The 18,428-nt window shown below is 36.1% G+C and overlaps 1 protein-coding gene across 7 annotated transcripts in view; it reads left to right on the forward strand.

Annotated features, from left to right (window-relative positions):
- The window catches only part of RFX2 (regulatory factor X2), a 168,763-nt gene that overhangs the window by 131,575 nt on the left and 18,760 nt on the right, over positions 1-18,428 (forward strand). For all 7 annotated transcript variants that reach the window (XM_020971291.2, XM_078153973.1, XM_078153976.1 and 4 more), the window contains 5 exons: positions 10,191-10,306; positions 12,367-12,485; positions 13,567-13,679; positions 14,689-14,843; positions 16,748-16,845. In XM_020971291.2, the coding sequence (XP_020826950.1) occupies positions 10,191-10,306; positions 12,367-12,485; positions 13,567-13,679; positions 14,689-14,843; positions 16,748-16,845 (601 nt within the window). The remainder of the gene's footprint in view (positions 1-10,190; positions 10,307-12,366; positions 12,486-13,566; positions 13,680-14,688; positions 14,844-16,747; positions 16,846-18,428) is intronic.

Below are 18,428 nucleotides of genomic sequence, written 5' to 3' on the forward strand. Positions count from 1 at the left end.
AGCCAATAACAGAGGAGAGATTAAAAATTAGAGGAGAAATAGATTTTAAAAAAGCAAAAAACCCCCATAGAAATGATAGCTAAAACCAAAAGTTATTTTTTTTGGGAAAAACTAATAAAATCTAGTAAAAGCCATTAAAACTTTTAGCTAAGAAGAGGGAAGAAAATCAAATCATATATAAAATAACAAATGAGCAAGGTGAAATCACAACAAAAACAGAAGAAATAAAAAAGGATAATTGGAATCTATTATGCACAGTTATTTGTTAACAAAAAAGAGAACACAAAAGGAATAGAGGAATGACTTAAAAAATAGAAACTACTCAAACTGACAGAAGACTAAATGAAGATCCTAAATAACCCAGTCTCAAAAAAGGAAATAGAACTAGCTTTAAAGGAACTATGAAAGGAAAAAAAGTTTCTAATCTTGATGGGTTCCCAGGAGAATTATACCAACTTTTAAAGAACAGTTAGTACCTCTATACAATACACATTTTTCTCAAAAATGGAGAAAGCATCTGCCAGAATCTTTTTATGTGACAAATACAGTACTAATACAGGGAAGGATAAAACACAGAAATAAAACTACAGACCCATATCATTAATAATCTATTCAAAAATTTTAGATAAAATCTTGTCAGATTTTGACTGCAATAATTTATACCAAAAAATCATTCATTATGACCACGTTGTAAATTATTCCAGGGGTGCAATGATGGTTCAACATTAAGAAAACAGTCAACATAATTAAACATTTTAACAACAACATCTGAAACCCAATAGATGGGGAAAACCCCTTTGACAAAGTACAACACTCACTTATGCTATAATCTGTATAAAGTATAGGTGTAGAGGGAACTTTTTAAATATGAAAAGCATCTATTTAAAACCAAAAGCAAGCATCATATGCAATGGGAATATATTACAACTTTTCCCAGTAAAAACAGGAGTAAAGCAGGAAGGCCTACTCTCTGCTATTATTTGATACATTTTTGGAAATGCTAGCAATAATAATAAGAGAAGAGAAAGAAATTTAAAAGATAGGTAAAGAAGAGAAAGAATACCTATTTGATGGTGATATTCTAGTATACTTGGATATATAGTATAGTATAATTGGAAAATCCTAGGGAATCTGCAGAGATACTGATTAAGACAATAATAGCTTTAGCAAAGATTCAGTCTACAAAATAAATCTGCAAAAATCACCCACATCTCTATATAAAATAACAAAATCCAAGAGGCCATAATAGAAAGGGAAGTCCCATTCCATATAACTACAAAATACATATAAACTATCTGAGGATCAGGCTATCAAAGAGCACAAAAGACTTTTATCGATTCAGTTGCAAAAAGTACTCCTTAAAAGAAATCAACAACAAGAATAGCTGGAGGAATCTTTAGTGCTCATTTCTGGGCTGTGCCGATATAAGAAGAATGATGATACTACAAAAGTTAATTTATACCTTTATTTCTATACAAACCAAATTATCAAAGGGGTGCTTTATAGAACCTGATAAAATAACAAAATGCATTTAGAAAAAGGTCTATAATATCAAGGGAAATCATGAAAAGAGGTAGAGAGAAAAGGGGAATAACAGTTCCAGAACTGAGACCGTATTATAAAGCAGCAATCACTGAAATTATTCATTATCTATAGGTAGATGCCTATCTATAGGTAGACTAGACAAGGGAGAATAAGAAATAACGAATCTCAATAATACACTGTTTGATAAAGCAACACACTTAGTTTTGACAAACACCTTTGACAAACAAAGTTACTTAGAAAAGAAGTCTATGTTTGGTAAAAACTACTAGGAAAACTGGAATGCAGTCTGGTCAAAATTATGCTTAGACCAGTACCTTAAACCATATTCCACAATGCATTCTAAATGAATACATGACCTTAATATTAAAGATCATACTATAAAAAAATCAGAAGAGAAGCAGCTTATATACCTCTCACAGCCATGGGTAGGAGATGTATTTTTAATGAAATAAAGGATAGAGGCAATTGCAAACGATAAATTACATGGAACTGAAAAACTTCTGTGCAGACAGAATTAATGCACCTATGATAAGAAAGGAAGTGGTCAAATTGGAAAAAAAACCTTTGTGTCAAATTTCTCTGATATGCTAATAACCTCTATACAAGATATTAAGACCAGTAGCCATTTCCCAATAGATAAGAAGTCAAAGGATATGAACAAACAGTTCTGAAAATAAAAATTGTAAACTTTTAACAACCACACAAACGAATGCTCCAAATTACAAATAATAAGAGAAATACAAATCAAAACAATCACAATGTTTCACCTCACACCCTGAAAATTAGCAAAGATGTCAATGTAGGAAGGGTTGTGAGAAGATAGGAACCTGATGCGTTATTGGTAGAACTGTGAATTGGTACAATCATTTTGGAAAGCAGTATGAAATTATTCAAATAAAATGACTAAAGTGTTCATACCCTTTGAAACAGACGCTCCATTACTAGGCTTGTACCCCAAGGAAGCCACTGATAAATTGAAAGTCCCCATATACACCAACATATTTATAGCAGCACTTTTTGTGATGGCAAAGAATTGGAAACAAAGTAGATGCCCATCAATTGGGGAATGGCTAAACAAACTGTGGTACATGAATGTAAGGGAATATTATTGTGCTGTAAGAAAGGATGAATGTGATGAATACAGAGAAGCACGGAAGGATCTACATGAACTGATGCAGAGTGAAGTAAGTAGAGCCAAGAAAACAATAGACATCACTACAACAATGCAGATATAACAAACCACCACACACACAAAATCAAAAGGGAATGTCGAAAAATTATAAAGAATGAGTATGGCTTGAAAGAAGACATATAAGATGACATTCCCAATCTACCCCTTAGTGTAGATTGGAGGTCTACAGGTGTTGTACCTTGCATGTTAGACTTTTTCAATATATTGATTGGGTGTGCTTATTTTTAAATTATTTTTTGTTTATTTTGTTATTTTTGCCTTAAAAATACTATTTGTGGCATGGCATAGCTCTCTCAGAGGGGGAAGAGGAGCGACATGGGCAAACTATGATGATATAAAAAACAAAAGACATCAATAAAAACTTATTTTAGAAAATATGTATCACTTAACAGTTGGTCATAACTGGACTTGGACTCTGAAGGGATATACCTTATTTGGCTGAAGCAGAATAGATTAAAGTGGGTAGAAGAGCATTGTGTATTAGCAATATGTACTGATGTAAGGAGTTACATGGTTGTGAGCATTCAAGTAAAGAGCAACAGAGTGAGAAAGAGAAGTAATATTGTTGTAAGAAATACTGTGGGCCAACTAGACAGGAGGAAATAATTGAAGAAGGAATTTAGAAAACATCAAACTTTGCACAGAAGCATATTGTAGTGACAGAAGACTACCAGACCTCTGTTGGCTCTGTCTACTAAAAGCAGACCAACTGACATATTTGTGATTGAAAAGTAGAGGAAAACCAGGCATGGTCCACAATGCACCCTAGATTTTTGGAGAGCAGGTTTCAGAAGTGTTCAGAAGGGATAGGGAGGTTCAAGTGGCCGAATATTTTGAAGGGGAAGTCAGATCAGGAGGAATAGAAAGCTCTCAGGAATGAAATTCTGAAGACATCAGCAGATGTCCTTCATCCTTCTGATGAGAAGAAAAAAGGGAGGGGCAGCTAGTTGGTGCAGTGGGTAGAGTTCCAGCCTTGGAGTCAGGAGGACCCGAGTTCACATATGGCCTCAGACACTTGACACTTACTAGCTGTGTCACTTAACCCTGATTGCCTCACCAAAAAGAATAAAAAGAAAAGGAAAAAGGGAAGCTGACAAAAGCGAGCATTGTAGGTTCATCCAGAAACTCACATTTTAAGATGACATGTAAAGTAAATGGAAGGAAGACCTAGTATTTGGGAACGACTACATAAATTTGATAAAGTCCTCTAAGAGTTGCACTAAAGCTCAGAATGAACTGAGACTGGTGATGAATGTCAAGGACAGTAAAAAAGGTTTTTATTAGTTTTTGTCACGTTGGAAGCAAAAGGACGATCAAAGAAGGGACAGTGTTGCTGCTTAGGTTGAATGGAATAATAATAAATGGATGGTGTGGTTGACTTACTTAACTCATATTTCACTTCTGTATTTTTTTTTCTCCTAAAGAGAATGATCTTTGGAGTAGGATAGAGCAAAAATGGCTATTTGGAAATCAAAGATCAGTAAGGAGGCAGACAAACCCCAAAGAGTTCCTGTTACCAGGCCTGGATAAATTACGTGGTAGAGTACTGAAAGAACTATCAGAGGTGATTACTGAGCAGCTGTGAATGGTCTTAGAAAAAATCATGGAAAATGGGAGAAGCTACAGGCCTGGAGAAAGAGGAAGATGATAGAACCTGAACATTATAGAACAGTGAACTTGAGTTTTAATTGTGGCAAAATTCTAAAATGCATTTTTAAGAAATACTAAGCATTTAGACGGAAAGCAGTGATCACTAAAAGCCGGCATGGCTTCAATTATAACAGGTTTTGCCAGACTAACTTCATTTCTGCTTTCGATAGGGTAGCTGAACTGGTACATCAGGGAAATGCCTTAAATTTCTATGAAGGATTCCATAAAGTCTTTATGCCTGCTTTTGGATGAGATGGAGGGATGGGAGCCATATGTTGGAATATTTAGGTTGGTTAAAACTAGTTAAATGGTTGGATTTGAAGGGTACTTACTAATTAATCAAATTCAACTTGAAGATTCTCAGGTGGATTGCTTCAGGAATCTGTTTGTTGGCTGTAGGCTATTCAACATTTTTATCAGTTACTTAAATGAAGGCATAGATAGCATGCTTAAGATTTACAGAAGATATAAGGTTAGCAGGAACATTTTATAATCACAGAATCTGAGTCCAAAAAGTATTTTTTTTAATTGAATGTATCTTTATATTGGAAATGAAATTTATAAATCAAATGTTCAATGGACTTCTGATATTGCCTTATAACTGATATCATCTTATTTAATGAGTACACTCTTGTGAATGGCTTTTGTCACAAGCTGTTTCCTAGGAGCTTTACCATTAGTGGACTTATGGGCAACTTGCTTTAGTATGAGCCATGTCGCTGAAAATTTCTCATTGGACATCTCCCACCTCTCCCCCTTTTGCCTTGGGCCTAGAGAGTAAGAGACATCCCTAATACTAAAGAGTAATGTCTAGAGCAACAGCTGTGAACACAATTGAAAAACTTATCCAAAAGATTTCACATGTTAGAATGATGAGCCAAATCTAATAGGGTAAAATTTAGTACAGATAAATGTAAGGTTATACTGTTGATTTAAAAAACAAAACAAAACTAGCTTCTCAAATACCAAATGAATGGAGGCATGGCTAGACAACAGTTAGCTATGAAAAAGATTTTGAGATTTTAGTAGAGTACAAACTCTGTGGGTCAACAATGTGAAATTGAAGCAAAAAAAAGAGTTAATAGTTAAAGCCTATTCTAGGCTACACTAAGAGAGGTATAGGAATAGAATTTTTAAAAGTTAGATATGATAGATCTCTGATAATTACTTAATAGGCATTGAAAAAAGTATGAATATTTCTTAGCTGAACATGGAAACTTTAAAAAAAACTAATCATGTGCTACAGCATAAAACCCTCATCACCAAATGCAGAAAAATTAAACTCATCCTTTACTGACCATAATGTGACATAAATTATAATCAATAAAAGGCCTTTGAAGAAAGAATTCAAATTTAAATGAAGACTAAATTATTTAATCCTAAAGAATTGGTGGGTTGAAAAACAAATCATAGAAATAGATAATTTCATCAAAGAAAGTGACAATAATACACCAAAACTTTTGAGTTGCAACCAAAGCAATCTCTAGGGTACAATTTATATCTATAAACACTTATATCAACAGAGAGGGGGAGAGAGAGAGAGAGAGAGAGAGAGAGAGAGAGAGAGAGAGAGAGAGAGAGAGAGAGAGAGAGAGAAACAGGTTAATGAATTAGACATGCAGCTAAAAAAATGCAAGTGACAAATATAATTAGAAGCCAATATTTTTGGAAAAAAACTAATAAAGTAGATAAACCATTAGCTACTTTGATTTTAAAAAGAGAGGGGGAAAATGCCAATATTAAAAAGAAGAAATTAACCTCAGAAAAAGAAACTGAACAAGCCATAAATAAGCTCCAAAAGAAAACTCCCCAAAACCAGATGAATTTATAAGTAAGTTTTATCAAATATTTATAGAACAATGAATTCTAATATTTCATAAGTTGTTTGCTAAAATGAGAAAAGTAAGTATCTTATCAAATTTTGTCTATGATATAAATATGGTCTTAATACATAAACCAGGGAGAGACAAAGCAGAGAAGGAAAGCTACAGACCAATATCCCTAATGAACACCAAAACAAAAAATATTAAGTATTAGCAAAGAGATCACAGCAACATTAATTAGTGATATACTATGTGCAGGTTGGATTTAAACCAAGAATGAAAAATTGGTTCAGTATCAGGAACACTATAAGAGACCATATTAATAATAATAAATAAACATATAATAACAATAAAAATCACATTATTATTGCTTATAATAATAGCTAGCATTTATTTGATGCTTTATGATTTGCAAAGTGCTTTAAAAGTATTATCTCATTTAATCCTCACAACAACCCTAAGAAGTAGGTGCTATTATTTTCCCCATTTTACAGATGAGGAAACTGAAGCAGACAGATGTTAAATGACTTGCCCAGGGTCATACAGCTAGTAAGTGTGTGAGGCCAAATTTTAACTTAGGTCTTCCTGACTCCAGGTCTATCACTTTATCCACTGCACCACCTAGCTGCCTGATTATGTCAATAGATACAGAAAAGACATTTTATCAATATAATTTTGTTGTTCAGTCATTTCAGTAATGTCTGACTCTTCATGACCCCATTTGGGGTTTTCTTCGCAAAAATATTGGAGTGGTTTGCCATTTCCTTTTCTAGTTCATTTTATAGATGAGGAACTGAGGAAAACAGACTTAAGTGACTTGCCCAGTCAAACAGCTAGTAAGTGTCTGAGGCCAGATTTAAACTCAAGAAGATAAGTCTTTCTGACTTCAGATCTGGCATTCTATATTCACTGTGCCACCTAGCTGCCCTATAAAATACAATATTCATTTAATATTAAAAGCTCTAAAAGCATAGGAATAAATGGGCAATTCCTTATTATGGTAAATAATATTAATCTAAAACCAAGAAAATATCTTTCCAAAGGTATGAATATCTATTGAAAATCAAGAGCCAGCATGATATGTAATGTGGAAATGCTAAAGGTCTTTCCAGTATGGTCAAGGATAAAACAAGAATGTCTATTATAAACACTATTTAATATATAGCATTGGAAATTCTAACTATAGCAAAATAAATCAAAAAACCGAAACATGAACAAGTAAGTGAACTGGTAAAGAAGAAACAAAATTGTAACTTTCTTTTGCAAATGATATGATGAACATAACAGATTCAACTTAAAATTAATTGTTATTAATATTTGCCCAGGGTATTAGGATACAAAATAAAACCACATAAATCATCAGCTTTTTTTTTTTGCACATTACCGGAACCCATCAGGAAGACTCAAAATAATTACAGAATGTAATTAATGTAATACATGTAATGTAAAATAATATAATAAAAATATTTGAGAGTCCACCTACAAAGATAAAAACTGTGAATTCAATTACCAGACACTTTTTACAGAAATAAAGGCAGACCTAATTAAGAAATAGTAATTGCTCTTCGTTGAGCCATGCCAGTTTAATAAAAATGACAAGATTACTTAAATTAATTTGCAGATTCGTTGCTGTACCAATCAGACTACCAAAGGATTACCTTGTAGAGCTAGAAAAAAATAGCAAAATTCAAGTGAAGGAACAAAAGGTCAAGAATCTAAAGAGAAATAACTTTTTTTTTAAGTATAAAGGAAGGTAGCCTAGCCCTAGATCGCAAACTGTATTTCAGAGCAATAATCATCAAAATTATTTTATACGGGCTAAAAAACAGAAAAGTTGCTCAGTAAAACAGATTAGGTACAGAATATATGGAAATAAACAAACACAGAAACAGTGTTTCATAAAGCTAAAGATCCCCTAGTGCTGGAATAAGGACTCCATTTTTAACAAAAACTGTTGGGAAAATTGGAAAACAGTCTGGCAGGAATGAAAACATTTCCTACCATATCCCAACAGAAGCTCCAAATGAATAAATACATCACCAGCATATAAAAGGTCAAACAAACAAATCAGAGGAGCAAGGAAGGAGATATTTTCCACAGTTATAGGTTTGGGGAAGAAGTTCATGGCTAAAGATAGGATCACAAAAGATGAAATGGACATTTTTCGTTACTTAAAAATTTTAAACTATAAGGGAAACAGTTGACTGTAGTAAAATCTTTGCAGCAGGTTTCTCTGATAAAGGTGTAATATCCAAGAGAGATAAAGAACTGCTTCAAACATATAAGAACAAGAATGATTTCCTAATAGATAAATAGTTAAAGCACATGAACAGGCAAAGGAAAATAAAGCTATCAATATGGATTCAGCTTGGGGGAATTTATGTACTTATGAAGAATGAAGTGAGCAGAACCAGGTGAACAATTTATACAATAACTATGACATTATTAAGAAAAATAACTTTGAATGACTTGATCATTCTGATTAATGCTATGACCAATCATGACTCTGGAGAACTATATTATAATGCACACTATCTACCTCTTAATAGAGAGATGGGAGACAAGGTAAAGATTGAGATATCCATTTTCAGTAATGGCCAATATGTAATTTGTTTTACATAATTATGCTTGTTATATAGGCATATATATTTTTATGTTATGGGGAGGTAGGGAGAGAAGATTAGTAGTGGTGATCCAAAAACAAAAAGAGGGGTCATTATAACATTTTTAGAAGATTCACAAAACAGGAGAATTGAGAATGATGTGCAAACAGATGTGTTACGTACAATCATTTTATGTTCTATGTATTTGGAAATTCTCATATTTTCTGGTGTTTATGAAGTTCAGAATATAAATTTTTTTTATGAGAGAAGCCTAGAACAAAGAGGTAGTATGTCTGCTATAATTTTGCCCTGATCAAAGCATAATTTCAGGCCTTTGTTCAGTTCTTGTTACCACTTTTTAAGAAAGACATAGACAAACTGACATATGCTTGAGAAGAAAGCAGCTAGAACAAGTAAAAGGACTGGAGAACATGCCATATCAGGATCTGCTGAAGAAACAACTTTGGATGTTTAGCGTGGAGAAGAGAGGACTTGATAACTGCCTTCGGGTCTTTGAAAGGCTGCCATATTGGAAGAGGGATCAGACCTGTTTTCTTTGTTGCCAAAGGACATAACGAGGAGCAGTGGATGGAAGTTACAGTGATGAAGACAGTGTTAATATTTAAAAAAATAAAAAGCTTACAACAATTACAACTGTATAAACATGGAAGGGACTGCTATGGCGATTATCAGATTTCCTTCTCCTGGGGAGTGTTCAAGCAGAGGATGTTGTAGTGGGAATTCTTGGTGAGATACAAGTTGGATATAATGCTCTCTAAGGCCCCTTCTAATTCTTAGATTCAGTAAGAAGCACGCTAAAAAAATTTTTAAAGTTCAGTCTTTGTGCTCACTAAGTTCCATAGACGTGCAAGGAATACAAAATTGGACTCATCAGTTTTGTAACATCAACCTATCTCAAGGCCCATTTCAAATGCTGTCTCTTCTGTGAAAATCCTGATTTTTTTCCAGTTGTAAATGACCTTTTCTCTGAGCTCACATCACACTTTGTACTTTTCATACGCACTGACCACATTCTACTCTATCACTTGTGTATGTGTTGCATCACTATTGAATTAGTCTCTACCAAATAGCTTTCATGGGGGGCAGCTAGGTGGCGCAGTGGATAGAGCACCGGCCCTGAAGTCAGGAGGACCTGAGTTCAAATCCGGCCTCAGACCAAACACTTGACACTTACTAGCTGTGTGACCCTGGGCAAATCACTTAACCCCAATTGCCTAAAAATAAAAAAATTTAAAAAAATGACAAATAGCTTTCACAGCCTAGCTCAGTGCTCTGCACATTTTAATATGTTTGTTTGACTTGAATTAACATGGCGAAATATTTAATTTCTGTGTTTTTTCTTTTTCCTCCTTTAAGATACAGGCCTGCACAGAAAATGGACGGGCTTGGGGAAAGTGGCTCTAACAGCAATTTACACGCCACACCTGAGCAGTCAGTAGCTGCCCAGAGCCAACATCATCAGCAGTTCATAGGTGATGAAACAGAACCAAGTGACCTTGACTGTTTTTATTTCTCTTGGTTTCATAATGTTACTGATTTCTGAGTCAGACAACTTTCACTTTGTCTCCTGGGAGTCCAGGGTTGCTATGCTTTATGTTCATGGGTTTCATTGCTTAACTGTATAAAAAATAAGCAGTTGGTAGCTTTCTTACAATTAGTACCTTTTTCAGATATAAATTCTTCCCTTTTGGATTTCACTCAGTTCCTTAAGTAGTTATGGACAAACTATCTCTCTGATTCATCAGAAGTTTACACTGCTAGTATAAGTATACACCAACATAATTACTGACCTTAAGAAAACTACCAGGGGCAGCTAGGTGGCGCAGTGGATAGAATACTGGCCCTGGAGACAGGAGGACCTGAGTTCAAATGTGGCCTCAGACACATAACACTCAATAGCTGTGTGACTCCGGGCAAGTCACTTAACCCCAATTGCCTCACCCCCCCCCCAAAAAAAAAGCAAAAGAGAAAACTACCAGAATTCTGTGGTAAACCTTAAAACTAATAGATGTCTATACTGGACTCCTAGGTTTGTCATTTCCTGAATTTCAGGCCATACCTACCTGACACATTTCAATATCACATTTAGACATTCATAGACTGCCTTTCTTCTGTTACAGGCACCTAAATTCCTAACCATCTAGCAGCAGCTTCACTAACTTCTTCTGTTCAGGACTCAGTAAGGAGGAGGGGACCCTTCTATACTGATAATTGACACATTAGTGATAATTAGTTTAATCAGCTAGATAGTGAAGCTAATTTTTTGTTTTGTTTTGTTTTTGTTTTTTAGGCAATTGGGGTTAAGTGACTTGCCCAGGGTCACACAGATAGTAAGTGTCAAGTGTTTGGTCTGAGGCCGCATTTGAACTCAGGTCCTCCTGACTTCAGGGCGATACCTAGCTGCCCCAGGAAACTAATTTTTAAAGTTTATATATATAATATATATTTATATACACATATGTGTATACATATATATGTATGTGCGTTTACATATATACATATGTGTATATATTTAGAATTTTCATAGGCTGTATTAGTTGATCACAAACCCTGGAAGGCCCTACTGAAGCTGGGAAGGCCTCAAGTGTGGGCCTGGTGTAAGGCACATCTGGTATAAAGGGGCCTGCCTACTTGAGTTTAAAGTGGCTCATTACCAGGTTGAATGGAGTGTGAATTTTTTAGCCACAGCAATTCACGAAGACCATATATCGTCTTACAGAGAAGCTGCAGTCAGTGCCAATGGAAACAATTATTCATATTCTCAAAGTTCCAGATTCTTGAGTTATTAATGTGTGTATACATACATATACATAAACGTGTGTATGTATGTATTTTAAACATTGGCTCCAAATATACTTTTTGTGGGAGCTTTAGGAGAGAAAGGGACAGCTTCAGATCACCTCGGAAAGCAATGTGGGTATCTTCTAGGCAAGTGAGCTATAAGTAGTGACCTATCTTCCTGAAAACTGACACTCATTCTTGGAAACTTATCTAGTCTTCTTGATAGAACAACACAGTTTTCTCACTGTTATCCAAAGGAGATGTCTGACTACAAGTCAGCTAACTAATTTTAACTAATTTAACTGTCTAGATATTGTAGTCCTAATCCTGTCAGATTACAAGAAGGAGCCAGAGATGTGGGCAGTAAGCCCTTAGGGATGAAAATGAAAAAGACCGCCCTTTAGGACTCTCTCTCTACCCCTATCCCCTACCTCCACTCACTTCCCTGCCATCATGGTGAGGACTTTCTTGACTAAAAATAGATGTATTTGCATGGCACCTTTTGCTCTTGCTATAACTTTCTCTGTATTCCTTTGGCTATAGTGAGCTTAATAAAGATCTTAGATCTAGCTGCCGCATTTCTGTATCCATTTGCCAGCAGTACTAAGCAACTATAATTTCCAAAACTATTTCTGATCATATGCTTTGACCAAGCCTGTGTTTTCTTTCTCTGTGGATTCTGATCTAACTTTTGGTTTATCATTTTCCTAATGTTCCCTTTGCTATTATTTGTGTCTTTTCTACTCTCTAGATGTTTCCCATGTCTTTCCAGAGTTTCCAGCTCCTGACCTAGGCAGTGTATTCTTACAGGAGGGGATAACTGTGAATGACATAAAGACCCTACAGCTTCTTTACAGAAGACACTGTGAGGTGACTGCATTACCCTCTGGGTGGTCTTATTTTGTTATTTCTGCCTTAGTTCTAAAAAGTAGTAAGTTTGCATTTGGGAATTTCATTGCCTAAGTATTCTTATAATTATTATTGATGGATAATTCAACAATTCAACAAACATTTATTGAGTACCTAATATATGCAAATGTGATAAAAAATTTTAAAAAACAAAGCCTCTGCCTTCAAGCAGTTTGTGATTAACTTTGGGGTGGCACGGAACAGATTTAGTGTGCATTCAGTAGCATCCTGTAAATGTTTTATCATAGTAATCAATAAGCAAAGCAGTCTTTATTGTGACAACTGTGTGCAGAGTGTTGTGCTACTTTTGGGATACAGAGTCTAAGTAAGATGTGATTCTTTCTTTCAAGGAGCTCACACTCTTTTGAGGTAGTGAGTACAACATCCATCCAGACAAATATGATAAATAATAAGTGTATTTCAGAGTTACAAACCAAATTCTATGTGAGGTCTGAGGGGAAATGTCATTAGCAGTAAAGAGGATCAGGGGAGGCTTCCTTGAGCAGTTGAGGTTACCTTTAAAGGATAAGAAAGATTTCAGCAGGTAAATGGGGGAAAGGAGGGACATTTCAGGAATGAAGAGCAATGAACATTGTAAGTCTAGGGATAGAGACTAGAAAGCCCAGTGAGGAAGGTAGAGTGTGTGGAGGGGAGACAAGTGTTAGTGGAGCACCTACTCTCTCTCTGCCCACTACTGTGCATAGGAAAGATAGGGCCTGATTCCGGATTACAGAGTAGTTTCTCCCTCTGGGCAAGCCCCTGAACTAAGACCTCTTGTGCCTTTTGATCACCTAGTTGAGTGGCACTGTGGATGTCCCACACATCGTGTGCTCTCTTTAGTAACAATAAGAGCTCACATTTCTTTAACACTCTTAAGATTTTGCATAGTACTTTCCTTACAGAAACCTTCTGAAAAATATAAATGCAGTCTCCCTAACTACTGCAGGGCATGGTGTTAGTCCAGTTCATAAAATGCTTTGCTAATAAGGAAGCACAACTTAATGTAACAAGCACTATTTTAAAAAGTTGTCTTTATTTTTAGGCAACTTTGGATGTTGTAATGAATCTTCAGTTTCACTACATTGAGAAGCTGTGGCTGTCATTCTGGAGTTCAAAACCACCCTCGGGTGACGGCTCTACTGCTCTGCCTTCCAGGTGAATGACTGAACTCTGATCATCTAACTTGGGAGAGGACAATCTATGCAAGCTTTGTCTCCAGGCTAGATTCTTCCCCAATGACCTCTGGACCTTCTCAGCCCCTGAGAAGCATCTGCTGTAGCCAAGTCCAGAGCTGGATTCTAGATCTTTTGATCTCCACCTGTGCCGGCTACATAGAAAATGCTTTTTAGTCCAAATCCAACCTGCAGGCCACAGGTTGCCAACCACTCTAAGTAATTAGATGATACAAAGTTGTGGGAAGGAAGGCAACACACATTTATGAAGTACCTGTTATGTCCTTTACAAATGTTCTTCATAAATATTGTCTCATTTGATCCTATAATAGGTAGGTGAGGACACTGAGGCAAAATGACTTGCCCAGGGTCACATAGATAGTAAATATCTGAGGCTGGTCTTGAACTCAGGTCTTCCTGACTCTAAGCCCAGTGTTCTATCCCCTGCACCATCTAGCTGCCTAGAAAGAACCTTAGAAAGAACAAATGGTACTGTTTTCTATGTAATTGTCATAATATATAAGGAGAGGTTCAGATTGCTGACCCTCAAACTTTTCAACTTGAATTAAAAAATATATATTTCAGAGATCTTCATGAAACTGAATTAGAAAATACTAGAAATAACTTTTGTATGCAATTTGCTAGTAAGTTTAGATAAAATATATTCTCTAAAAAGCATACAGCTTCCTGCAAAGTGCAGGATGAGAAGACAGCTATTTATAAACAGGTAAGAAGCATCACTCTAATACAACATCTGAACAGGGAGAAAAACAGAGGAGTGGGAGGGGCCTGGTGATAAAAATAAAAATAAACCTAAAAAATATAGCTTTTTTCAGATTTCCTCGGCATGTTGTTAATATTTTCTGCTTATTTCTAGTGACTTTCAATAGGTTTTCATCAGGCAACCTCCCCTTGCATTAATTTGCAGAATGGTGTGGCTTAAAATAGCTACATTGAATGCAAGTGATGTTATTCTGTTCATTTCCATACAGTGAAGAAGAACATGAAGTTGCTGTCATCCCAAAGGACAAGCTTATTACACTGTGTAAATATGACCCTATATTAAAGTGGATGAGAAATTGTGATCACATACTGTATCAGGCTCTGGTGGAGATTCTCATCCCCGATGTGCTGAGACCAGTGCCCAGTAAGCAAATTGTGTTCCAAATTCTTATTCTAGCCCAGCTCTACTCTTCTGATGGTGGAAACATGTCTTTGTGCCCTTGTGTCTACTGGACTATACAGAAAATATAGCTTATGACAACATCGTACTATAGTTAGTGCCTAAGATGTTTTCTCTGTATGCAGTCTAGATGTTTTCCCTTATTACCAAACCAAGAAGAGAAAAAGAATGTCATCACCATCCAAGGCTGTTAATTCCTGTGCAGGCAAAAAGAGGTTGACGGCACTAAGAAGCATTAACCGAAGTTAAGCCTTCTTGAGTGCCTTGATTAGGATATGTTCATAAACTGGCCATGTTGGTAACGACATTAGTTTTTGTGACCTTTGTTATGAAATACCAGGCAGACATGTATGGGTTAAACCTCATGGGAAAGATCATTATTTATTTGGTTGGAACAGAGCTAGCTAGAATGGACTTTTTTAGGGGTGACACTTCTGGCCTTCATCTGCTGGATGCTGCTGGAATCTCTTCATAAAAATATTTGGTGGCATATTCTGCATCCTTCCCTGGTAACTGGTTTTAATTTCTAATTATCCTGTGCTCCAAAATCTCCTGATGGAATGGACATGACCTTGGGTTTTATAAGGCTATGTCGGGAGAGCTACAACTCCTACTGATCTGGAAACTTTTCCAGATGTTGAGAGGCTGCACCCATGAAGGAAATACCTATGGTGATGATGCCACAGATTCTTAGAATATTGAAGGCTATATCAGTCATGGGATTCACAGGTATATATTAAGTACCTACTATGTGCTATACACAATATTAAATGCTATTAAAAAAAGGCTTTTTTATGGAGATTCATTAATTCAATTATTCAACAAACACTTGCTTTAATTGTGTCCAAGGTACTGTGCTGGATACTGGCATAGGAACTGCATACATAAAACACAATGTCAGATATTATATGATCAAGTGCTAAACGGTATGCAAACAAGCAACAGGAATTTAGACAGATTCTTCCTTCTAATTGATATCTTTCTTGACACAAGTGAAATACGTCTTCCTCTGATTCTGTTCTCAGTAGAGGGAGAAGGAATAATAACTTTCCTGTATTTTACAGATTGTTCTTCCCTTAGTCTTCACTTCTGAAGGCCAGATTTTTTCATCTGTCTTTCTTAACCATCCTTTATTACATCATTCATATTGCTTCTTTCTGGACTTTATAGAGTTTTGCCATATCACTTAAAAAAGTTGTTAAGTAGCTAATACACAATGTAAAATGTGATGTGCCACCCAAAAGGACACAAAGAATTAAGGGAGTTCAGAAGACAGGGAGATCACTTTAGGCCACATGAATCAGAGAAAACTTCATGGAGGAGACAACATTCAAGCTAGGTTTTGAAGCATGGGTAGAATTTTGTTAGGCAGTGAGAGTGGATGGTTGAGTGAACAGCTTGGATAAGGGTATGGAGATGGGAAGCTCTAGGTCTGCTCAGGAACTGTTGAATTGTCCAGTTTGCCTAGAATGTACTGTCTACGTAAGGGCAAAATATTTGATAAGGTGAGCTAGATGGTAAAGGCCTTGGATGCTAGGTGCAGAAGTCTGGAATTTACTTGGTACAAAATAGGGAATTAATAGTTTTTGAATAAATAATGATACAAATAAAATTGTGTTTTAGGAAGACTGATTTGGTGGCATTGTTCAGGATGAACTAGAGAGGGTAGATGCTGGGATGGGGGAGGCTGATTGCTGGGTCATGTAGGTTAAGTAGGTTAAAGTGAGATGTCATCAAGAGGGACAGGACTAGGGATTGGCACAAATGAGATGGAAAGAAAGAGAGTGGCAGAGAGAAAAGATTTACTCGTAATAAATTATTGCACAAGAAAATCTTCTGTTGTTAATATTTTGGTTTTTCTTTTATAGGTACCTTAACACAGGCAATCCGAAATTTCGCAAAGAGCTTAGAAGGCTGGTTGACAAATGCTATGAGTGATTTTCCCCAGCAGATCATTCAAACAAAGGTAATTGGTTTGGAAAAAAGAGCCAATAGCTAGTTGTTGGTACTTACATTACAGTCAGTAAATCTTGATTGGAGCACCAAGTCTAGTCAAATTCTGTGTTCCAGGGATTAAATCCCTCAGCAAACAATGACTGAATGAATTACTCTGGACAGACTGCTAAGTAAGAGGTAAGGATTAAGTCATAAAACCAAGCATGGATGTACACTATCCTAATATGCTGTACCAAATCAGAATATGAGAATAATGTAAAGAAGGTAGATCTGTTGTCCTCTATTCTTGGAAAGTGTGAATAGTTCTTTGCATCAGATAGCCAGGTTCCTTTTTTAAATGTAATTAGAATAATTATGCTCAGGTTTCATTGATAGAGGAATAATTTGAGAATGAGGGAGGTCTATCCTTGGATAGAGCATATCTGGAGTACTGTGTAGTCCCCCACTTCTTGGCCATAAAGGAAGTACATTTCATTGTTTTTTTCTCAGAATTTCATTGGCTTTTCAGTTACTCAGAATTCAACTTCCTTTTAGTAGTCTTTATATTTACATTGTTGTAATCTTTGTATATTTTTTTTCTTGGTTCTACTTATTTTGCTCTGCATCAGTTCATGCAAATCTTCCCATGTTTCTCCAGTCAGTCACTTAGTAAATTTATTATGCCCCTTCTTTGTGTCAGGAACTGTGCTAAGAGCTCTGGATACAAAAAAAGGTAAAAGACAGACCCTGCTCTCAAGGAGTTTATAGTTTAATGGGGGAGACAATATGCAAATAGCTATGTACATACAAGATATATGTAGGATAAATTGGAGATAATCAATAGAGTGGGAGAGACTAGCATTAAGGGTGATAGGGAAAGGCTTCCTGTAGAAAGTGGGATTTTAGGGGGGACTTGAAGGAAGCCAGGGAAGTCAAGAGGTAGGGATGAGTAGGGAAAGCATTCTGGGTATGGGAGACAGCCAGTGAAAATGCTGAGAGTTGGTAGATGGGAGGAAGAGTACGAAGGCTGAGGTCATTGGATCTTGGATTATGTGTGTGTTGGGGGTGGGAAGCCCACATAGATATGGAGTAAGGTATAAGAAGATTGGTAAGTTAGGAGGGGTTTTTCATGTCAAACAGAGGATTTTATATTTGATACTGGAGTTTACGGAGTGGGGGGAGAAGGGTAAGGGGTAACATAGTTGGATCAGTGCTTTAAGAAAGATGAGTTTGACAACCAAGCAGAAGATATACTGGAATGAGGAGAGACTTGAGGCAAGGAAACCAACCAGAAGTCTTTTTCAGTAGTCCAGGCATAAAGTAGTAAAGGCCTATATCAGAGTGGTGATAGTATCAGAGGAGAGAAGAGGACACATACGAGAAATGTTATTATGGTAAAATTGACAAAAATTGGCAACAGATTGGATGTGAGGAGTAAGGAGTTGAGAATGACACCTAAGTTGCAAGCCTGGGTAGTCAACTGGGCAGATTTCGGGGGAAGGGATGTTCAAATTTGGACATGTTGAATGTAAGGTATCTATGGGACATGCTGTTTGAGATATCCAATAGGCAGTTAGAAATGTAAGACTGGAAGTTAGGAGAGAGGTTCGGGCT

Source organism: Phascolarctos cinereus, unplaced genomic scaffold (genome assembly GCF_003287225.1).
Source record: "Phascolarctos cinereus isolate Bilbo 61053 unplaced genomic scaffold, phaCin_HiC Scaffold_4;HRSCAF=312, whole genome shotgun sequence".
In the NCBI taxonomy this organism is placed as follows: Eukaryota; Metazoa; Chordata; class Mammalia; order Diprotodontia; family Phascolarctidae; genus Phascolarctos; species Phascolarctos cinereus.